Below are 24,782 nucleotides of genomic sequence, written 5' to 3'. Positions count from 1 at the left end.
AGGAGTCGCTCAACATCACCACCTGGTGGAGAGAAAGGGTCATATCATGCATAATTGAAGTAAACCAGCAAGCAGCGGGGTGTAATAAAAAAAGTACAAATTTTATTTTTTTTAATCTTTACAAAGGCCTGTTTACCCAAGTTTTTTTTTATAAACAAAATATAACAGCTTCTCATCGACCTGGACTGATGAAAAAAAAAAAACAAAGAACAAAAAAGAAAACAAAATTCACACAAAAATATAAAAAGATGCTTGTCACCAAAAGTGAAAAACAGAACAAGACAGATGAAAAGACAGGAAAGCAGAACACAATAAACAGCTGTTAAATTGTGTCACAGCAAAAGAGCTTACAAAAATAATAAATGACAAAAAAAAAAAAAAAAAAATCTTCGTCATCGTTGATTCAGGCAGTACAGAACAGCAAGTGCTTCATATCAAATATCTCAAAATCCACCAAAAGACAACAGTGCTGCAACACAATGTACAGAAACATTTTGGGGTGAAAAGTGTCTCCTTGACCAATAAAAAAACCTTTGCCAAAGTACGGATCTACCAGTTTGACTTTAGGCCGTGGTTTAACATTCGTCAGTAAAACACTCGACCCTTGAACAAAGTTTCACAAACAAACTATGACAATCTGCCCCTCCCCCAACCCCCCCCCCCCCCCCATGTTTGGCATGAAATACTAGTCTAACCAGATATAAAACTGATGTCAGTGAGTGAAAGGTGTTCACACATCTCACACAAGACAGTTTCACACTGAACCCATTAGTCACGTATCCATGAAAAAAAAAAAAAAAAAATCCATAAAAAAATAAACAGAATGTCAAAATGAAAGCCTGCTTTAGACAAGAGAAAACAGCAATTAGTAAAATGCATTCAATTGGCAACAGAACATATAAGATCAAAAGACAGATACAAATCCAAAGAAATGGAATGTTTACAGCATCAAGTCAGCATATCGAATTGAGTATGACAGGAGAGAGGCTCGGAGGAGGGATTTCCAGTCAAATTCCCGAGACAAATGTAAGCATCGTAACATGAGGTGGACAGACTTGGTGTGTTTTATAAAGACGGGCATTGGGGTGGAGATCTGCGACTCAGTTCGGTGCATTTCATCCGTGTTCCAGAGAACTGATTTAGCAGTTTTTGTAGTAATTTGATGAATGGAAAACGTACAGCGACATCAGCTTTCTGACTTCTCTTCTACACAGCTTCCTTTTCCAACATTTTTTTTAGACGTTAAGTTTGGGTCAGTGGTCGCGTGTATGTTCTGAGGGTTATTTTTTTCATTTTTATGCAAATATCACAATATGAAACAGCGCGAATCTCGCTGCCACGTGTAACCGAACAGAACTCCTCCCTGCTCCCTTACACTCAAAAACAATTCCAACATGTGGAAATGACTTATTTCATTTCCCTGAAAAAATTCAGACGCACGTTAAGAAAACGGGATCAACTGCAACGACTGCGAAGTCACGTGAAGAGTTTTGGCCTCGGCTCACTGCTTGTCAGCAGAGCACCAGGTTGACAAAGAGCACCTTGCAAGTAGAGACTACATTCTTTGATACAAGCATGTCAAGTTTCATACATATACTGTAGGTGTAATGTACACACCTATCAACGGTGCATAGATAATTTCACCTCATGTATAAATGACGCCAACAAATGTTCTGAAGATGGAATTGCATAAATACCAAAAACTCTAGTGCATAGTTACTGAAATCAAAAGAGCAAGACCAGGAGACAGACTGGAAGTCTTAGGAGGAACACCGGAAGCCTTTGTGTAAACTGTGAATCATCTAAATCTGTTTTAGATTTTAACATCAGCCAAACTTTTTATATTTTTTATTGCAAGGATTAAATTTGATTCACTCAAACTGTCTCAGATTGATCGAAAATGAACATCAGCCATTATCGTGCTGGTAAATGTTTTGTTTTCAGGCAATGAACCAACATTTGGTTTGTTTGAGTTACCGGTGAATAACAAATGAAGCAGTCTACTTTAGTTGGCTCAAATCCACCTCAAGGCCTCCGGTTCCTTGTGAAAACCTGACAAACCTCCAATTTTAAGTTGCTAATCTCAATAGAAGAAAATGTTCATCTTCAACATTCAGTAACCCTGAAAGAAAATACAACAAAAACATAAAAACACACTGAAACTAAAAGATGATCAATGTCAATTGTTCAACAGCTTATTTTTTTAAGGGCTTAAATCAGATATAAAGAAACAACCTTTCTTTCAAGTAAATCAGACATAATTTTTATTTGACGTCTATACTCAAATGAACGAAGTTTGAATTTTCTCCAAACTTTTGAATTTCGGAATGCCTTCAGTTGTAGTTTTTGTTGGGTTTCATGGCCGCTGGCACTAGAATATCACCTGGCTAACCGAGGAACATATGAAAAACAAACAAAAAAAAAAAAATAAGACTGGGGAAGAAATAACTGCAACTCCATATAACTTTTCAGGATCAAAAAGTAAAGAGCTGCTTGCTTATTGTGTTGTTACATTCAACTCTCCATTATACTGACATCTATGAATTTTGTAGCACAAATAATACTGTCAGCGCGCCAGTGATGACAGGTAACTGTGATACTGTGACTGTATGTAGCACTTATAAACATGCATGAAGGACGGACTGATGCGGATAGCTTTTACATGAGGAGACCCCTCAAGTTTTCAAGTAGTCACGGACATTGAAAACCAGCCTCTAGGAATCCCGCTGGGTTTCTTCTGCACGCTGACCATCCTATGTTTTCAATCTTCAGAGATTTTACAGTACAAGACTGACACAGAGCTTAACTACTGGATTTAGGAGTTTGGATAATGCCAAAGAAAGATTTTTTTTTTTTTTTTTTTTTTAAAAAGTAGTCAAGCTCCTGGAGGGAATCTTACAGTGAGTAGGTATTTTAAGTGTTTGTGTGTGTATGCGAGTTCATGGGATGCTCAGTTCATCGAGCAGTCCTCTCCCTCCGTGTCCGTGTCTGTGTCCGAGCAGGCGGTGTCCATGGCGACGTGGGCGGGGCTGACGATGACGGCTCGTCTCTGCTCCTCCTCGGCGCTCGCTCTCCTCTCCTGAGTGCGTTCGATGTGCTGGATGGCCTGAAGAAGAGAGGATGAGAAACTCTTGAGGGCTGCGGCGAATACTCAGTCGACGGAGAAACACGATCCTGATGAGGATTCTCTATATCAAGTAAAACAAACACATACCTGCACAATGGTGTCAAGGTTCTGTCTGGACGTGGACACAGTGCTGGTGTGGACAGATGGGCTCATGGTCACCACAGTGACATGGTGGTGGGGTTGCTGGGTTAGTGTCGGAGCCGGGACGATGACTGTGGGGTGGTGTGTTGGGGCAGGGGGAGTGGGAGGAGCCAGCACCTGTAGGACAGACAAAACATTATTAAAATACAAATAGAGACGTGTTTTATTACATTCAAGGCTGCTGTGTGTATCAGCATATGACCCAAGATAAGTGTGTGTGTGTTTCTGACCTGTGGACTGTGTGTTTGCCTGTCAGCGGCGTGGATCTGCTGCAGCCGTAACAACGTCTGGCTCTGGATGAGCGCCTGCTCCTCCTCCACCTGCTGGGTGATCACTTTCAGACGCTCGGGGTGCAGCTGGCCGTCCAGAGAGCGCATCTGCACACGAACACCAGAGAAGAGAATTCTTTTGTAAAATGCAGTATTATGTTCAATTAAAAAAGACATTAAACAACAACCATGAACTACTGCCTTGTTCCTTTAGAAATATCTTACTCCTGCATGTCCCCTGCTGTTTACTTTCTTCTTTCAGTCCACTGTTTGAGTTTCTGTTTATCTTAACCTGCTGTTCAGGTAGATCCAGGATGTGAGCTTATCAGAAATTGGCTGGTGTAGGGGTTAATCTGTCACCACTACCAGCTACCACCTTGTTAAAGTGACTGATAATCATGTTCTGGTTAGAAGTCTAAATGGGAGTTAAAATGTAGAAAAGTTTTTAGTAGTTTTGTGTTATATGTGAGAATCCTACATATGTTGTTAATGTCAGCAGTCTTGTTAAATGAAATCTAATGATTGCTGAAATAAATGTTAAACTGAGTAAGACAGAGGGAAGAGGACATGAGTCATGAAGAAAGACTTTTTTCATTTGAAGGACTGGGCATCGACTCCTGTTTCGGGCTCACCTGCTCCTCCAGCTGCATACGAGCAGAACGCTCCCTGTCCAGTTGCTGCCGCAGCTCTAACATCTCCCTCCGCACCTCCTCCACCTTCTCCTCCTCCAGGGTGTCTGGAGACCCGATCCCTTCGTCCTTCTCCTCCGCTCGCCTCCTCTTAGGTGACGAACCACTGAATTCCTGGAGCGACAAGGAGGTCGTGTCAAGTTAAACATAAAACAGTCGCACATATTACATAAGTACACTTAATATGTGAACAAAGGAGGCAGTCCAAAACCCGACCAGCGCGGTGTTTGTTAATACGGAAAATGTGAAGTTTCTTTTTCATTCATGTAAAAAACCCACGGCCTCTTCCAGAAAGAAAGTTTAATAAACTCTGAGTCTAACCCAGAACTCTGAGTTGATTAACTCAGATGAGAGAAACTGGAGTTTTCAGATGGTTTGAGTTTAGATAAATCATCTCTGAGTTAAGTGCATGTGTGGTGAATGTTAAAAAAAAAAAAAAAAGCTCCAATACTTTACAACAATTCACCATGGCAACGGGCAAATAACGTCAGAGCCTCTATCTGAATCCAGGGGAGTTATACACAAATATTTATGTGTACAAATTTCACTTTAAAAACAAGGGTTGGACTCAGGAAAGGAGTCAATAAGTTTTATTCAACATAGTCCCATCATTCATCAGGCCTATTTTAACAAACAGACTTGTTTTACTTGTGATTTGCGGTTAAAAAGGTACGCAAGTTTTGAGTGTAAATTCTACAATTCACACATTCAATGACTATATTTCCATTAAAAAAAACAAAAACATTAGTAAAGTAGTTCTCAGGTAACACACTAACATCCAACTGGGATTTGGATCTCTCCCTCTAGACGCAAACCTCTGCAAATGTGAACTCCAGCTGGACGTTTCAACTGCAGCCTAACAATGAGGAAATGAAACAGCGAGCCCGACGGCGGCTTCAGGCTCGGCAGGAGGGGAGGAGACAGAGACAAACTCTGGGTTTGTTGAAGAAAACCTGCCAGCGAGCAGGTTAGGTTCACACAGTCAGTTAAGTAACCAGACCCAGACTTAAAGTGATCTCTATGATCTCTATTTCTGGCACACAAAACCCAGAATTTCCTGTGACTCAACGTTAACAAACTCAAAAAGTTTTCACTAAACCTGTTTTCCCAAACGGACCACTGAACAAACGACTGGTGTGGCAAGAAAATAAAACGCCAGGTGAACCAACAGCATGGTAAACAAATCCTTCGCATACATAGATAGAGAAGGCACTGTACTGTCTTTGCCAACACTTGCAAGCTGTTCAAATATAATATAAAAGTTAAGCTGTAATGATACTTGCCTGGGACGCAGCACACCTCCACATTTTTAATACCTGATATCCATCTGTCTCTAGCGCCTAAAAAAGAAGCCTTATCACGACATCTAACACGTCACCTGCTGCTGTCTGATAATCAGCTGATGTCTCAACATCAAACCTGTGGCCTGAGATCTATTTCAGTCTCTACCCTACAGAACAGGTAGCACAGCCCAGGTGAAGTGACTTTTCCATCAAACTGTCCCTGCCTTCTCAATAAGTCTTTTAGTATCTTAAAATTTGCTTTGGAACAATTCATCACAATAAAGTTAATGTCTATATTTACTGATTTCAAAGCGATGTCCCCAGTAGTGTGGGACAGCATTTGAGAGAGCACGTTTATTTGAAAAGTCGTTACCACACAGCGACGGTGCAACTTTTGGCAACTTGAATTTAAGAGTGATGAAGCACGTTTCAGGTCGTTGTGAGCTGATTTTTGCAATGTATTGAAAAGAAGGAACTCCAATAGCTGCCTTATCCAGTTTGATGATTAGAGAATTGTCCACAGTATTGCACGTTATACAGTATCTGTATGATAGGCTAAAAACAACCAATACGAAAAACTTCTGCTGCTGATTTATCCACACAGAGTTGAGAAAAGGCACTCAGGTCTACCTGGATGAAACGTTTGAGCTGGTTGTTCTGTGCCAGGAGCTGTGTCTTTTCTTGCTCCAAAGCGAAGATGTAGTCTGCTGTCTGCTGCAAGATGGCCGCCTGGTAAGGATCAATAGAGAATAGATAAACATAAGACCAGTACATGGACAAATAGGAACAGAACTGTTGCTGAAGCTTTACAATTTACAATCGCGTGAAACCATTTCGAATCTTAAAATATCCAAACAGAGATCATGAAATAAAACTGAATAAAACGGCTTCATGTGTGTCAGTGTTTGTGTGTTTACTGCACCTTGCTGAGTTTCTCTCCGTCTGTGTGGGGCAGGAGTGTTTTGAGGGACTGGAAGCCCGCGTTGATGCTCTGCATGCGCCGGCGTTCGTTGCTGTTGGCGATCTCGCGGCGGATTCGTCTCTCCTGGTCCTGGGCCGTCTCTGGACTGAGGGGGATATTGGCCAGGCTGAGGGAGAGAGGCCGAAAGGACAAAGATGATCATCGTTTTCTTACAAATTATTTATTTATTAAATAAAATTAATAATGAAATTATTAAATAAAACCGACAGACAGCAACAATAAAATCTGCAATCTGCTCCAATCTGACACTAAAAACATGGAAACCTTTAACCTGGGACTTAACCAGGCTTTAGTCTTGGCCTCTTTGCATTCCACGGTCTAGATGCCTACAGGTCTTTGAGTTTGACTGAACTCTGTGCCCCCCCCCCCCCACATCTCCAACCCATGAGGGTCAATGTTATGGTGGCAAAAACCTTCTCAGTTATATTTGCTCAGGGGGAGAAATAAGTGACCCATTAAGACTTAAGATGACCGCGGTGCCAAGAAGACAACAAACCTGAGGAAACAAACCGGAAGAACCAGATCTGGGATGTTTACTGAAGTGAAAAATGTCAGACAGATGACACCGCTCTAAATAGGTTTCTTTTTTTCCTACAAAAGACAAGTAGGACAGTTGTGGGTTTGCAGCTACAATTAAATAGTTGTATTTTATTATAAACTTTGTGGTTACAAGCCAGTAATGTCAGCTAAACTAAAAGTCAAAAAATCTCATGATTTATGTGATTGCACACTGCCTTTAAAATAAGTTCTGGGCCCTTAAAGTGCTTAATGCATGCTTTAAGAAATATAATGTAGGAATCATGTCCTTTAGTGCTACCTAATGTACAAATCATGTATTAAAAACAGTGGTGAAACAATAACAGAATGAAAGAAAGTAATACAATTAAATGTGTGCTAGTTACATCTAATTTGCACTTGTCACTATTTCTGAGATTTTAGAGTAAACTGAAGTAGAGAGAAAATGAATAAGTCCATTAAAGAAGAGATCAGATAGATGAACTGATAACTGGTTTGTACATCCACACAAACCAAAATGCTGCGGACACTGGTGTAAACACAAAGGTGAGGTGTTGGTGCTCCACAGACAGACATGTATACTATAGTTTTTGTTTGTTTGTTTGTTTGTATTTTGCATGAATGATGTCAGGTATGTATGTAAGTTACAGACATACACTTGGAGAATACCCTTCCTTTAAGTAACATTTGTTGTACTTTAGCCATGCTGGGTGCTATTGTTTTGTTATTATCGTATGTTCTGTTTTTTCACCATACCATGTGATCATGGTCTTGACTCAAATAAATGAAATTAAACTATGTTTGGGAGATAAATGTTTTGTGATGTAGTAACGCTGAGACAGAGAAAAATTTCCCTAAGGGGACAAGTTCCCTTATCTAAGTCTCTGCCATCAAAGTGACCCACTCTGTATGTATAGTATCTTTTTTTTTTTTTTTTTAAATCAAAATTTGTTATCAAAATGTGTTATGTGTTATCTAAATACTATGGCGGAACCTGGAAGTCAATATCTTGAATTATATTGAATATTTATATGCTTGTACTATTTTTACATTTCTAAAATAGTAACATAAATGCACCTTTCTGTACATTAAGTGCTTGTTATTTTGAACATCACAACCACTACCCTGCACTTAAATTAATGCACTGAACACTCATTTGCACTTCCTTTTATTTAAATTTTCCTGCTTTGTACATTGCATTCATCATCCACTGTTAATTTTAAATTAAATTATTTATTTCACGTCACGTTTAATTGTTGCACTTGTCACCATTTCTTTGTCAGTAGTGCAGTCCATATTTCCTTTGTACAGTCAGTATTCCATTTAAAATTTTATATCCCATTTCAAAACTACAATTCCATCATGTGCATAGCTTTTAAATTTTCCATCTAATTTTAGTACTGTTTTGTTTATTGTATTATTTCATTATTATTGTTGTTGTTATGACTATCATCATTATTACCTTACTGTTATATTTTTATTCTTCTATGTTGCGTTTGTGGGAGCACAGACACAGTCTTTGTATGCTGCATACTTGGCTAATAAACAGATTCTGATATTTTGTTTTTACTATGATTGTGTATATGTTGTATATTCATACTACATATTTCTACCACTGTGTACATTCTGCGTCTTATGCACAAATATTTATTTCATCTCATACTATTGCTCGCTGAAGAAAATCTATTGTATGTTCGACCAGAAACAGCAGATAACACCACGCTGCTGGAGCGTGTCGGTGTTGTTGAAGTTTAGAGATGAGATCAGCTGTTCGGACCTCCAACATGGCCGCCGGAGGCACCAGCAGGGCCGCTGACATCACGGAGAACAATGCTTTCACATGTTAGCATGCAGCTAGCACGCACTGACGCTTAATTATAACAACCCCTCGTCAACGGTTACACACCTGTGCCCACCAGCGCACATGTACAACGTGTTTCAGTCACAGACGTTCGTGTATATGAATCCAGAGAAGTCAGAACAGACACAGTGCGGCAACTAAACGAGTGCGTTGTGATGAGCTAGTTAGCCAGGCTAAGCTAATTGTAGCACGCGACGCAACAACGGCGCGGACTGTTATTTAAGCACGCGCACGTTGTAGCCGAAATCCTGTTTTAATTACTCATATATAATAATCATATGAGCAAGTTATACACTTAAATAATCCGGCCAACATACAAAAGAGGTGAAAGAAAGTTTGTGTTTGTAAACATGTGATTTGATGTGTAACTAACAGCGAGGCAACGGAGAACACGTTAACTACCACGTGGTTGGTGCTCAACTGGACCGATTTCACCTCGTAGATTTACATATTTCTGAGCTGAACGGCTGTAAAACACGCCTTGTATATTAATACGTGTAATTGAGTCGGTATATGTAACAACAGAAGTTAAATAATTCTTCTTTATTCTCGTCGACCAAAAAGCAGCAGTTGGCACGACAAGCTGCTAATTTCTACAACCACACGCGTGCTGCCAACAGCTAGCAATGCTAACTGAAGTCAGGCTGCATCACGCACACACTCGACACACACATACACGGCCACATGAAGAAAGATTGGTGAAAGCAGTTTCTTATCTGCACAGGTAGCTAGCTACACACCTGCAGAGACCTCCGATAACATCCTTCTCCGTCTTCTTGAACTGCTGTAAGGAAGGTATCTTCTCTGTCGGCATCATGAAATATTCCATGCTTTCAAAGCCACCTTGTGAAGTCCCGTGTTTTTTTTTGTTTTTTTTTTCTCCCTCCACTGGCCCTCCTTGATGCACGTTTTTTTGTTTTTGTTTTTTTAACCGCAGAGCTTATCGTTGTTGTGCTCCTCAGTGCCGCATATCCAGTAAACCTCTTCAAAATCCGTTAATCTGAATGATAAAGTGAGAAATATAAAAGTAAGTTGAGGCTGTGTTGCTCTCCACAGCTGATGGGGTTCCCTCCAATGTGTGTGTGTGGCTTCTTGCCTCCGCCTACTACTACGTGTGTGTGTGTGTGTGTATGTGTCTGCTGCCTCCGCCTACTGTGTGTGTGTGTGTGTGCAGCTGATCTGTGTGAGGCGGGAAACAGCTGGTTGGAATCAGAGCCCCCTTTTCCGGAAAGAAGAACAAACAGAGCAGCAAGTCACTACTGTGTAAACGCAGTGCTTCAAACCAAAAGGCTCTTACAGAAAATGAAGGCAAGCAGAGAACAGATATACTAATGACTGCAGCTATACAAGAACTAACTATGAGCAAGAGGAAGAAAGCAGGAGGAACACACTAGAACTGGACACACATTAGTGGATGAAATAACATTTTGTCTTCTGGATTATGTGACACCTATATGCTGAAATACTGATATAGTCTACTGTAGTAACAGTTCACTTCCCAAAGCCCAAATTGGTGTCTTCATAGAGTTTGTTTTGTTTGATCAACTGTCCATAACCCCAAAAATTATAGATCCACTAAAAAAAAACAGCAAATTGTCACAAATGAGAAGCTCGTCCAAGGAAATATTTGGTATTTTTGCTTAAAAACTGACTCAAAATCATTTTTATCTTTTATCTTTTAGCAGTCATGGTTTTAATTCCCCTATTGATCTTCTTTTCTTTTCTTTTCTTTTCTTTTCTTTTCTTTTCTTTTCTTTTCTTTTCCTTTCTCTTCTCTTCTCGTCTTGTCTCGTCTTGTCTCATCTCGTCTCTTACCTTATTCCTGTGGACATCATTATATATTCTTTCATTTAAAAATGCATTGATTCTTCATATGTCATTTTGCTGTTTTTTTTGTTTATAAATGTGCAGTGTTAAGCACTTTGTGAACAATGTTTTAAAAAAGTGCTATATAAATAAAGTTTATTATTATTTTATTATTATAAAATAGTTGCCAATTAATTTTCAATTCATTTGTGATCATTTAATTAATTACAAACTATAATCACATTATAAACTGGAACAGTAGACATTTAGACTTGTAAGCACAGGTGTTAATAACATCAGTGGTGGCTCTGCTCTGTTCAAGTGTCCTAGTAAGTCCTGACAGTGTGACAGTGAGCCAGCAGGCACAACACCAGCACGCTGAAACTGAAGCAGCTAAATAGAAATCAGTCATCATTAACTACATTATTTACACCTGTGTGACTTCAGCTACAGTGATGTGTCAAAATGTCTTCTTTGAAAAAAGCCTATGAAGTCACCACACAGTAATTACTGATTATTAACAAATGCGTACACAATACACAGAGAGTGGGAGAGACACGGGAGCTCTGGCTTTTGCATATCAAGTTCTGAACACCAAGTTAGGTTTATTTGTCATGCCAACTGTTTGAATAAATGACATGTTTTTCCTGGAGCAAAATATAAAGCTGACAATACTTCACACAAAGACAAAAACATCATCATCATCATCATCATCATCATCATCATTTTAGGTGTTTTCACATTTCTGTAAGGCCACATTTTACCATACTTGCAAAGACACCAGCTCCACCAAGTGTCAAAAGTGACAATATTAATTGTATCACACAATATAATGTATGTTAAAGGATTATGAACCATAATCCATTAAATAAGTTATTTATCATGCCAAACCATCAAACATTTACTGGATACATTCTGCATGTGTGAAGTCAGCTGATTAGCTTTTTGAATCGCTGTAAATGTATTCCCAGTTGTTTGAGTGTAGTTTGGAGAAAATAAGCATCACCTGGTATCTGTCATTTTTGTTTTTTTTAAGACAAACAATTAATCAATTTAGTGAAAATAATCAATAGATGAAAATAACAATATGCAACATTTTGTGCAGTTGCAGTTTTTTTTGATAACAAAAGTTGCAAACTGAAAAGTAAAAAAAAAAAACTCACAAAAAATATCAAAGATTCCACCTGACAGGTTAGACAACAACTCACTGTGTAGGGAGACAATTATGTAAAAGGCAAAGCATACATAACTTCTCCAGTACAGCAGGTGGCAGTAATGCGCCATAAAGCTGGTTGTCAATTCACCATCTAGAAGAACAGCTGGAGCATGCATCCATCTGTTACTGATGCATTTACATGGAAAAGTATCTGAGACAGTCAAAATGTTTTTCAAAAACATTATTCAGAACAAAAGGAGTCAGGTTGTTGTGCATCCATGCGTGAAATGAAAATTTGAAACTTAATGAAAATAAGAGATCCAGAATTGACAATACAATAATATTTTTTTGTTGTTTACATTGAATTTCACATTACATGAACGGCAAATACAATTCAAACCTGTTTGTTTAAATGAAAAGACTCCACCAGTAGTGACAAACCACTGAGTGACTGTCAACAAATTCAAGCGTTAAATCTGCAAAAGAGGATTTGTGAGTGTGCAGAGACAGACTTCTGACAGCCGAGCAAGTTTTGAGATGATCTCTCTCCACCAGCAGCAGGACTTCTTTCGCTTGATCTCTTTAAACTTGCAAGCTCGGCTTTGGTGTTTCTACGTCTTGCATGCAAACTCTAAATGAGAGCAGACTCAATTTCATCAAGTTTGACCAGAAAATGAAGCATTGTCATCAACCTCTGATTAACCAGGGGGCAGTGGTGGCCTACAGGTTAGAAAAGTGAGCTTGTGACTGGAGGATTGCTGGTTCAATCCCCCTGACCAGCAGGATAAACCTGGGTGGGGAAAGTGAAGAAGAAGTGCTTGTCCCTCCCTCATTACCATCACTGAGGTGCCCTTGAGCAAGGCCCTTAACCTCAACTGCTAGGTGGCCAGCAGATCAGACTGTATGAATGTGTGAATGTAATCATGGCTCTCCTGAAAAAGACAGCATTGCTCTCAGTGAAATTCCCCTGAATAACTAAAGGTTAAAAAAAACCCCACAGTATCCCATACTCTCTCATCTAGACTTCTGGCTTTACCAAAGCTATGATTTGTTTAACCTTAGAAGTTTTACTATTAATAGGCCACCTATTTGAATCCAAGAATGGCTTGAAAAATCAAAGCAGCTAGAATGAATTAAAATGTGTGAAAGGATCTCAAAATGTCCTGTTTAGCAAGGCATTATTAACCTCCACCTGCTGGAGGTGCTTGGTGTTCCCCAACAGGATATTGTAAATGTACTGCAGCAATGTGATGCAAGGCATAGCAAAAAACAAACAAACAAAAAAAGTGTCCTCCCAACACTATCACCGCTCTCTGAACAAATTCATGTCCAGACAGGTCAGGTCTCTACATTGAAAATATCGTTCCTTAAGACAACATATACAGTACTTTCTATACACACTATATTGTACACAATTTACATCCTCAAGCTCAGTGCATCACACTGATTTCCTCATGTGACTTGGGGTTTCATCTCTCATATGTGTCTGAACACAGGATAGTTTGTTCTTTAATATAGTCCAATATCTAGAAGCAACACATAATGTTTCCTTAGATTTTTATTTTTTCGTCCATGCAGTAAAAGTTCAATACAGACCATAAAAACAACAAAAACAAAACATATCTTTATATATTGTACAATGTAATAGATAAATATTTGGTCCTTACGCCACCAGACAGTTTTAAAAAAAAAGACTCTTTCCCATTTATTCCCACATATCTCGTCTTTCTATGAGTAACAAACAGAGCAAAATATACAACCTTCCTCCATTCACCTTAAAATAGGATATATTATCTTTTGGAATAATGCAAACATGATAATGAGCTACTCTTAATACATGACCTACACTATATCCTACATTTATATGTTATTGTATCTACTGAGTTCAGCTGAACATCATCTGCAGCAAAGTTTATCCACCAAGAGAGCGCTGACTCAATATTTATAGCTTCTTATTGATTCAAACAATTCAAGATGTGTAGCACTCAAGAATATCAGCTAACATACAACAGAGCAAGTAGCACTCGACATTCAATGGCAAGTGCATCTTTATGATATATCAAAGCATTGTTTAGCACATAATTTGTCTACAGTTTTAAATTAAGCATGTAAAAGCAAAGACGACGGGCTTAATGCTGCAGATGAGTAGCCCTCAAAACAGCAGATGCTCTAAAGATTCAATATATAATAATATATCTTAAACATTGTTATGCCTTTAAAGTCTGTGTTCTCACAAAAGGTGAGCAGCATAAAGACATGTTATGACAATATAATTACATGTATGATCCCATTTAAACAGTTGTTTCCTTTGGCAAATAGAAACATGGAATGTTTGATTGTAATTCTAAATAAGATTGACAGAAACATTGGAAAGGAATGAAAAGAAGATTGTGACATGACATCCACGCAGTCAAACCAGCTCTTAAGTATGATATTAGTCTCATGTAGAAGGGTAGTGCTTGAAGATGAGCTTTTAAGTGACCTTGTTATGGTAAAACCTTTCCACCTGGAGCTTCATATTATAAATGATCATCCTTCATCTGTACCGTCATGTGAGATGTCTTCCTAAAAGGCCTCCTTGGGACAGAATGAGACAGCTGAGATCTGATACTTTTGCTCTGGCAAAGTGCAAAGATCACTGAGCTGACGAGGCAGCTCCTGTTGTCACTGATGGCCTGGTCCTCTTGGCAGCAGATTCCTCCACGACGAAAGTGTAGCTATACTGAAAAACAAAACAGAAAAACAAAACAAAATTCAGATATTCTTTATTTGGAAAATTAATGTACTCAGTACTGAAGTAAGAATGATGTGACCCTACCTCATTTTCAATGTCCTGGAGAGACTTGATACGAATGTTGTTTAACTGAGAGTTCAGCTGAGGAGTCTAAGAGAGAGACACAGACAGTGAAATCTTAATACATGTTTATAGTGGATGCTTGGGATGAAATGGATGCCACATGTTGCTACGAATGAAATCCGTCAAACATACCGCGCCGTTTGCCTGGACATCAAACTTTGGGTGAAGGCTAAAGGGAACTCCATCTAGAGCTGCAGAGAGCGAAGGTGGAAACAGGTGAGAGTGTTGCCCGCAGAGACGAACAGCGATACCTCGGTAATACTGTGTATGACGAGATACTCTGAGTACCTGTGATTCCCTGCATACTGCTGTCAGCGGGTTTGTCCAGGTTGTCCTTGGCGCAAAGGCTGCTGCGTCTCTGACTGACTTTGCTATGTGGCAGCGGAGGAGGGTTGCTGCAGAAACAAACAGTTAGATATTTCAACTAAAGCTTCTACATCTTCAGGATACATTATGTTCTTCCTTATTAAATGATGATGATGTACCAATATATAATTTATTATAATTATCAGTTGAATCACCTGTGTTTAACCATGTGTATCCCCTCACTATAAATGGCATTAAAAACATCTGGGGCCAGATGCATAAAACTGTGTGTAGATAAATGACTAAATGTATGCATGGTTCTGTTTTATAAATCTCAGTCATTGTGGAACTATGTGCATGTGCATGACCCTCATTTACACTCCCACAATGAGCCATAAATAGATGGAGACACACCCCGAACAAGCTGTTTTTAATCAATATGCTGCCTGCTCCACTAGTCTTTACACCTGTCAATGAAACAAACAGGAAATAAGAATCGCTCGTATTGGACCAGCGAGGTTCTTCAGCCAGAGCAGCTGTCATTGTGGCTGTGTGGCTATTTATTGACTCCATAATATTAATTCATCATTGGCTGTGATATCTCAATTATTATTACTGAACGTCAGAAATAAAATCACGGATTAGTTTGTAGCGCTCATATCCCGAGATGGGAAACTCAGAGTTTTCAGCTGATCAGAGTCAGTTCAATCAACTCTGAGTATGTTCACTCTGAGTTAAGCGCGTGTGTCATGAATGAAAAAAGCCACCATCAATGGAGCTCCGATACTACAAGTCACTATGGCAACAGGCCTCCATTTTAACCCAATGGACATAGAGATATTAATGCATGTGTGTGCGGACGCTGCACATTTATCTTTTTTTAAAAAAAGAGCCTGAGTCAGAGCGGGAAAAAGTGTCAAAAAGTTAACACAATAAAGTTTTATACAGTGTTGTCCATTAATTCATCATTTACCAGACTTGCATTTCCTTAATGATGATAAAGTGGAATCTGACTGTCTATCAGGCTGCAGCTACATTACATTTTAAATATATTTGTTCAGCTTTAATCTGACTGACAAAACACAGGAGGCAGCAACTGAAGATGAAAAATATAGTTAAAGATTTAAAACATATATAGATCAAAGACATAACTGTAAGCTCACAGTCTGATCAAGTAATAATGTGTTTGCCGATTTGCACTTGAAAAGGTGTTGAGGTTAAAATAAAGAATATTTAAAATTTTTAGACATCTATTTGTATCTCAGCTCAACAGCATTCAGTGACTTTATTTCAGCTACTTCAACAAATGTAGTAAATTTAAACATTGTCACTGAAATACTGTTAAAACATGTTAAGACTATGCTCCCTATTTAAAAATCTCACTTTCAAACTACACTCTGCAGCTGCAACACAACCCTGCTCACTCAGTATATTAACATATAATCTCCAATATTATAGGAATAATGTTCCATCAGTGCGACCAATCACATCATGAGTGACTGAGATAATTATTCATTTGTCCCACATGTCTAAAGCTTCATACCGATTGTTTAAATTTAAACTGAGATTACACATTATGTGTCACAGAGTTATAACAGAAGGACATGCAGAGGTTTTATTCTGAGTTGAGGCTAAATTCACGCTGTGTAATATCTGAATGACTGATGCACATAAAAGTGGTAACTTTGGAAATTCCCTGAGTAACTAAACTAATATCCAACCAGGATTTAGATTCTGATGGATTGTAAACCTCCGCTAATGAATGTGCTTTGACACAGACTGAATGACTGAGGAAATGAATCATGGTGTCCGGCTCTGTAAGAGGGAGGAGACAGAGGAAAAACTCAGTCTGTCTCAGTCTGAAGTATGTGTGAGGTGCACATTCTGTGTTTAGAAATACCAGTTTATGTGTGGGAAATAACGTATGCATTTTTGTGCAAACACATCTGGCCCCAGGAGCCTGAGCATGTCCACTAATAAATGACGTGAGTTATTATAATGTACAAGTGTGTATGTCTTCTCTATGTTAGACATTAAATAAGTACTATACCTGGGTCTGAGAGGCAGAGGAGCAGACGGCTGTTCCAGTGAGAGTCTGCGGAGGTCCAGACTGACACTGCGGGGCTTGGCTATGGGCATGGGATTGGAAAAATGGCCCTTTCTGCACCACAACACGTAGCCATGGATGTCTCTGTGAGAAAGACAGATTAAATGAGTGATTGCATGATGAAGTACTGAATGGATATTGACCACTGTGTTCAGGTTATGGGGTTTAGGACATGCCTTGATAAAACAGGTGCAAGTGAAATGTTTTGCATGTGTGAACGCTACCAACCCCACGTATGTGTAGTGCTGCAGCATCATTTTGCTTTTGGCTGTCAGTTTGATATCCAACACAGCTGTGTCCACACTGCCCACCGGGACGACGCGTACACACACACGTTTCTTCTTTGAAACAGAGGCCTCTGGACACACAAACACACACATATCCATCAGCAGGAAGTAAATAAAACCTGCATCAAATATGAGGAATGTGTGTACACCTGTGTGCGTGTGTGTGTGTGTGTGTACTCACTCGGTTCAAGGTGCTCTGCTATATAGCAGTAACCATGAGGAATAGAGTCCTTGTCTGACATGAGCTGAATGTCTGACACTACCATACCACCCGACAGGTCCTACACACAGAGAGAGAGAGAGAGATACAGTCCATGTATGGAAGACAAGTGCAGAGAATAAACATACATGATGTATTGTGGTCATACAAACACACAAGTGAAGGCATTTATTAACTACGGAGGTGTCTCTCTGCTCTGTCTGTTACCTTGCTGTAACAGATGTAATATCCAGACTTCATCCCAAAGCTGCGTGTGAAGTTCGCCGTTGCTCCGTCTTCTGTGATGCTGATCTACAGGAGATGGAAAAGGAAACAGGGGATGTTTAGATACACAGTACCAAGTAAGAAAGAATTAGGGAAGTAGGGCAACAACTTAAAGACCAAAGAGAGTGGTTGATGTTAGCGGTGGCCTAAAAGTTTGCTTTTTGAGACCAATAGTGATATTGATATTTTAAAAAAATCTGATAACATATTGGCTGATCTTTTGAAACTAAACAACAATCTTCATACAATCAGATTATTAGATTATGATCCTTTAAATGGTGACCAAAATACATACTAAGCAGAATTTTAGTCCTAGCTGTGTCAAATGTTGAGTTTGATTTAGACTAATGGCTACAATTATGAGTATAATTATTATTAAATGTCTGGTCATGATTCTATCTCTTTAGGGTGATCAAGCCGCTAGACTTTTATACATTCAGTGACTAAACAACATCGTTTTCTGTGCGGATATTGAGAGGCATAAGTTTACAGTCAGTTGGCGTCACTTTTAAACAACCACTTGGTTTCTGAAGGTCAGATTTCCAGCTCACCAAAACACTCAAAACTGTCCCACTTGAAGTTTCCAACAACATTTGACTGAACTCTGACACTGGAGGAGGCACCATTTGCTTAGTATTGGACTTTGCTAACACACTGTACATTGTAACTGAACTCTGTTTATGGCTGGTCAAATATGGGCCCCATCCATTTTTCATTGCACATGTTGCCACTTTGACTTCTCCTTCTACTGTTACATCAGTGACACACATTGTGAGGTGCCGATTTAAGTTAATTTGGGACTTCATGGTAAGTCAAAGGCAAAAAAATCTTCCCTTCGTCTTAATCTTTAAGTACAAAAGTCAGAGCATTTGTCCGTTTGCAGAATACTGAGTACAGCTTTGTGACAAGAAGCAACAATCATTACAGTATTCTTTCCACTGACCTGAAATAATTTAATTGTTTACAACTCAGTTAAGCTGATCTACAAATTCATTGTATCTTATACTGACTAACACTTACTAAAGAGATGATACCACCCTTGTTGTTACACCTCTCCGCAGGTGTCTGAGCTTTTTTAATTTAAAGATATATGATTTTTTCTTTTTAAAACTTTATTTTTTTCCACTTTCACAAATGTGTTATTGCTCCAGAGACCAACACAGAGAATAAGTCTTTAAGCTTGTCAAGTACTAAATAAAGAGAAGGAAGATTTCATTATAACAAACTCTCACACTTGCACAAACTGTTTATGAAATATGTAGTTCCTATTCATTTGAGAGATTTTAAACTATTTTACATTGTTGCTCCTGTGACAACAATGGTGTAATCCTGTAATCTAATTCTGTATCTCTGTCCCTACCAGGGTGAAGTCTTTGGGGCAGGTGCTGGTGTTGGAGGTCCACGCCACTGCTGTAATTGGCCGGACTCCCCCATGCTCCATCAAGGACATCTGAAGAAGAAAAAAGTAGAGTAAATGAGGAAGGAACGGGGGCATCTTGAGATGAGGACAACAATTTAAAGATTCTCATTGGCAGAGGAGGTTTGTATTTCAATTTTAACCAATCCAATAAACGCATCTTAAAACCTTAAGTCCATACATCCTTATACGAATAACACTACTGTTGTAGCAGAAATGTCCATTATCTTAAAGATCCCCTCTGTACTGTGCTTTGAATAATAATATGTTTCTGATATGTTTTTTCACACAAAAAAGCCCAATGCCTTTATTAAAATCCTTAAAATTCCTTTTCCTCATTAAATAAATCCAGAATCTATAAATATTCAAATATTTTTCATTTCAAAAGTTGAACCGCTGGACACAAGATGTCTCCTATTTCACTTGAAAAGTCCATTCTCAGTGTAGCCTATGTGCACTGCAGATTTCAGGTTTGAACTTCACACTTGTGCAAGTTGCACACTGAACCACGACTGACTTCAAACTAGCTGTGATGTCACAAATCCTGCTCGTAGGTACACTGCTTAAGAGAAACTAGAGAAACTTTCCCCCTTCAGCAGATGAATGTGAAAAAAGCCTTCTAGCATCAAACTTACATCATTCTGCACAATGAAACTCAAACATCCGACTGAAGTAACAATAAGCAAAACACGATTTTAAGTGGAGGGAGACTTTAAATGTGTGTGTTTGTGTGAGAATGTGTTCTTTCTGGGAATTATTGGCATCGTGAGAGACTTGTTGTGTCCATGTGACAAAAAGTGGGGAATCACAAAAGGTAAACAGGCTCCCATTCAGCCTAAGAATTCAGCTTGTCTCTGGCTGACATTGTTCAGAATAGAGAGATCCTATTCAGTCTAAATAGCCATGTTATGACTATATGTTCAACGACAGAAAGGAACTATTCAGGTGACAATCAATCTGTATGACGTAAGGAGTGAAAATGGCAATTCACTCTGGGGAGGTGCTGCACTGCCTTGTGGTATATTTGGTCATATTGTCTACCTCTAGTAGAAACTAGTGGCTCTAAACATTTAACATTCTACTAATATATTCTAGTAACTACAGTACACAGTCTAATAACTACCTTAGATATTCCTCATGTACGCACTAATGTTGGCAGAGTTGGTTTCAGGTACTATGCACCGTTTAACTAGAATGAACTGCAAACTGCCCTCAAACTTGAGTCTTACATTCCCCTTAGAAATTTTAAAGCTTTATTATCTGATGTTTTTGATGATTCTTGTAACGGTTTTTTATTAATTCCTTGTTTATTGTGTAGTTGTGTTGTTTCTGTCTGCTGACTGTTGGAAAAGAGATCTTAATCTCAATGAGACTTCCAGATTAAATAAAGATTAAATTAATTCAGGTGAGCCTGATTGCAGGCTTCATGCTACAAGTGAAAGATTTCCCCCTTTTCAGGCTAATTAACTTGATTTAGTTATCAAATGATTAGAGACTGAAAAGTGTCTTCAGTTTTCACTGCAAAAAATGCAAAAACGTGTTTTATAAAAAAACACAAATGAAAATAAATATAGGGGATTTATTTTAAACTAACAAAATTCCCCCAGTGACAGAAACTAATAAATGAAACCTGTTCAGTGTAAAATGTGAAGTATGAAACTGATTTATTTCCATATCCTCTGCTCTCAGACTTGTGAACTGTGTTGTGGTATCAGGGTGAGAAATCAATACCATCCAGCTGTAGGTAAATACTGGCTGAGTTTTGACAGTTTAACTGCTCTACCAGCAACTTTGACATCAGTATTAATACACTTTTGTATTTCCTCACTAATTCCCTTGTATTCTAATAGAGTTATTCATAAAAAAAACACACAGTACGTTTTTAGTAAAGACTGGTTTGGAGTCATATTCAATAAACACACGACACTCACCTTACTTACAGTACCGACTGTTAACAAAACTTCGCTGCTTCTTGTTCAAAAACTAAGCTTAAATACTTCTGTATCATGAATTGACCTAAATAATCATAAAGAGACATACTTACTCTGCCTCCGTGTTCACTTCTGTCTGTTCGAGGTATTGTGGTTGGCCAGGCAAACAACTTTTTAGTTAACAGCCGAAATTTCTTGTTCTCCCTTGACAAAGCAGGAAGTACTGATTCCATGTCGACTCCAACTCCCATCAAGCCACGGGGCAAGACGTCAGCATTAACTGCCGGCTCAAGTCTGAACACAAGATGGCAGCATTACAACGGTATGACAACACAGCTACAACCCTACAAAACATATGATTCAACTTATGAGGCAAATTTCACATACATAAATCACAGTTTTCCAGATGTACCCCAAATCTCAAGTTGTTATTTGAATTGTCTTATTATAAAGATACGTTTTGTTTGAAGCACATGGTAAAGGCGTTACTAAGCATCACAAAAATCATATTCATTTTATTTATTTATTTATCTGTCATTTATGATAAGCAATTTCCCCTTATTGTCTTTATTTATTTTAATTTATTTTCAAGCTGTCTAATGTCTGGGGTTTTGTATTTTAGTTGTTAAATTAAAAAAGAGAGAGTACAGCTACGGTTTTGTCCACTTTCACAGCTGCGTAGAGCAGAAAGAAAAGCAGAAAGAGCAGTTGGGTGGAGAGAACAGGGAGAAATTGAGTTTATCTTACCAACAGGTATTGTCTGTGTTGCCAAAGCCCGATATAACTTATTACCCTGTGCCATAGACCTGCACTGTTATCCAAAAACTTTAAAAAAAAAAAAACAAAACAAAACAAAACAAAAAACATCAATGAGCCATGCCATTGCACTAGGTGACATGTTCCTTTATTGCCACGTAAAGGAAGTGTGTGATGTTAATTTTCATTCAATCCCACAAACACCTTTCATATATGTATTAATCCACAGCTGGAAATATGCTGTTCTGCGCATAAAAACATGTATACTATTTTGTGAACTGGACCTCAGCATTGCAGAGTCCTTTTCTTACTGTATTCAGAAAGTAAACTCTAAGGCTGCACTCTTGATCCTCTCCTTTGTGCCCAAGGCCAAAACAAGTGCTGATGTGAAGTAGGTCAGTGTTTTTCTTGGTGTTTCAAGTGCAGAATATTAATTAAAGTTTGGTGTTCTTGGATAAGGAAATCCCCTCATGTAGTCATCCCTCACCCCCCTCTCTCTGTTGACTCTGAGTTGGAGATATAGAGGATCAAACCCTCCTGATGTTGGGTCATATTGGACTAACTGGACTCTCCTAAGAGGATGTAGGTGATCCTGATAACATAAGGAAACATAATAGCCTCAGCCAGCTAAAGAGAGACATTAGTGACATCCTCCAGCAGATCAAGACCATCACAGATGAGAATCTAGATGAGGCCTTTGGACAGGTAATAACAGAGGTACATGACCGGAACAACAAGGGGCCTGAGAGGAGATAAATGAAGACACTGATGTGAGCAAAACAATTATATTTTCATAAAATCACCAGTTTGATGCTTATTTCTCCTTTAAATAGCCCCTGTGACCCAGACAACTTAATTTAATTTTTAATTAATTACCTGTCAAAATAGGAAACGTTTACACCAGGTTTAAGTGAAGAGCTCTTTCCACACAAAGCACAGAAGTGTCAGCTACACAACATTCACTTCATTGCATTCATTGATTTTGGAAATGGGAAGCCTGAGGGTGGCAGCAGGAGAGATGCAGGGTTTCCAAGGCAACTAGTCATCGTACCCACTCGTTCATTCAGCTGAGGCCTGAATTTGCAGAACTGGTGATGAGGGAAAGACAGAGTAATGGTAACATAGGCTACTTTGCTCTGACCAGGTTCATGATCTGGGTTTTATGCAGCTCAGACACTGCTTAACTTTGAATTGAAAAAGGAGGTTGTGCTTCAACAATGAGATTCTCAGTGGAGTGCTAAACCCAAGTCGAGGAGGAGAAAATACTAACATTTCACTTGTTTATTAATAAATAAACAATTGAAAGGTTAGTTTTTGGTCCTCCTTGACTTTGAAATTTGAGATGAGCTACCTTTCCATATTTTTTGGAACATGCTCACTGCTTAACTTTGGTATGAACCTGGACTGCTATGCCTTTCAGTTATAAATTACTTAATTCCTATTGATTGTACAATGCCTTCTAATTATTATACCCGGTCTGTGGAACTCAGCCCCAAGCCCATTGGTTCCTGACGATGTAAATCTATAAAAACAGGTTTCATTAAAAAAAAAAAGGCTCAGTAATTTCCCAAAACAACTGAATCTCAATATGTTTAATATTTTTAAATAATTGTTGCATTAACTTTAAGAATGTATGTATGTATGTATATATATAGTAGTATATGGGGAAGAGTATCCATATTTACCCTTATCTAAGTAATAATCTGGCATGAATGGGTGATTATGTGTTTAAAACTCCTACAGTTTACTTTGTCATATACAGCATTTGTGTATGAAAAAGGTGATGAATAGTAGTTCTTTCCCTCTACTTTCGATGTGTTGTTGCTCCTTCACACCAATTTGACCACTGCTGTTGAACTCATTGACTGAAAGATTTTTAGAGAACAAACTGCTTTCTCACTGGAGGTTTTTTAATCTCTCAGCTGAATTTTCATCTATATCTGGATGATAGTGTAAGTTTATACATTAATTGCTCTTTTCTTCCTTGTGCTGTGCCCCTCTCTCTCTCTGCTGTCATTGTCTTGTTCTCTTCCTGTCTGTCCCAAGTTGGAACCATTAAAAATAACTCCTCACATGACTCCTCTAAAATACTGCTGGTTTCTGAAGATACATACTCCCCACACCCTCCTCCTCCTTTGGATATATCAGCCTACTTCCCTGCCATCCTACATCTGCCGCCTCTATTTTCCCCGCTTCTTGACCAATTTGTCATGCTAGGGACAGGTTAATGGACAAGTTAGGGGAAGAGGGACTAATGGTTGTGTTTCATGGTTTGGCAGACAGTTTCAGGGTGCTGTCAACCTGCACAACAAACAGATTCTCAGTGGGGGACAGTTTGCCACCCACGGCCCCAACTCAGATGTTTGTGCCATGATGTGTCACTGTCCTCTCTTTCCTTGTTCTTATTCTTTCTTTTACATTCAGCTGCCAGTTTGTGAGGCACACCAAACCAAACACTAATGCTGTGTAATAGAACAGCCCTGCTACAAATCATACCTTTGTTCAGTTCATTTCCCCTTTACACAAGTAGTTAACCTCTAAAATGTTATGATAAAACAAGACGGCTCATCAGAGGATTGTTCAGAAAGAGAGAAATTGAAATTAGCGATTGGTGAGAGAGGGAAAGAGAGGGATTGAGATGTTGGAAAGTATGAATATATGAATGAAGGAAGACAGGAAAGGTGATTATCTGTAAAATTTGATCTGGTAATTCCTCCTCTTTCTCCATACTTCAGAGAAAAAGGAGATCCTCCTCACAGTGTGTGGCCTGCAGCCATGGGAGACACTGATAATCTGGTTAATCTTCA

At 38.8% G+C, this 24,782-nt stretch overlaps 2 protein-coding genes across 2 annotated transcripts; both read right to left on the bottom strand.

Moving 5' to 3' along the window:
- Positions 1–208: 208 nt before the first annotated feature.
- LOC121885803 (transcription factor AP-4-like) lies at positions 209–10,314 on the bottom strand. Its single transcript, XM_042395569.1, has 7 exons — positions 9,609–10,314; positions 6,432–6,597; positions 6,140–6,238; positions 4,170–4,340; positions 3,499–3,645; positions 3,215–3,385; positions 209–3,106 (listed from the first exon to the last, which is right to left on the bottom strand). The coding sequence occupies exons 1-7, from the start codon at positions 9,695–9,697 to the stop codon at positions 2,951–2,953; spliced, it is 999 nt and encodes a 332-aa protein (XP_042251503.1). The 5' UTR covers positions 9,698–10,314; the 3' UTR covers positions 209–2,950.
- Positions 10,315–13,370: 3,056 nt separating this feature from the next.
- mvb12a (multivesicular body subunit 12A) lies at positions 13,371–21,478 on the bottom strand. Its single transcript, XM_042434860.1, has 10 exons — positions 21,333–21,478; positions 19,232–19,321; positions 17,815–17,898; positions 17,569–17,668; positions 17,329–17,458; positions 17,044–17,184; positions 14,976–15,082; positions 14,820–14,878; positions 14,649–14,714; positions 13,371–14,552 (listed from the first exon to the last, which is right to left on the bottom strand). The coding sequence occupies exons 1-10, from the start codon at positions 21,468–21,470 to the stop codon at positions 14,466–14,468; spliced, it is 1,002 nt and encodes a 333-aa protein (XP_042290794.1). The 5' UTR covers positions 21,471–21,478; the 3' UTR covers positions 13,371–14,465.
- Between the last annotated feature and the right edge of the window lie 3,304 nt (positions 21,479–24,782).

The sequence above is a fragment of the Thunnus maccoyii genome, chromosome 2 (genome assembly GCF_910596095.1).
Source record: "Thunnus maccoyii chromosome 2, fThuMac1.1, whole genome shotgun sequence".
Lineage (NCBI taxonomy): Eukaryota > Metazoa > Chordata > Actinopteri > Scombriformes > Scombridae > Thunnus > Thunnus maccoyii.
Note: the sequence above shows the minus strand (reverse complement) of the source record. Positions and strands in the feature narration are given on the sequence as shown.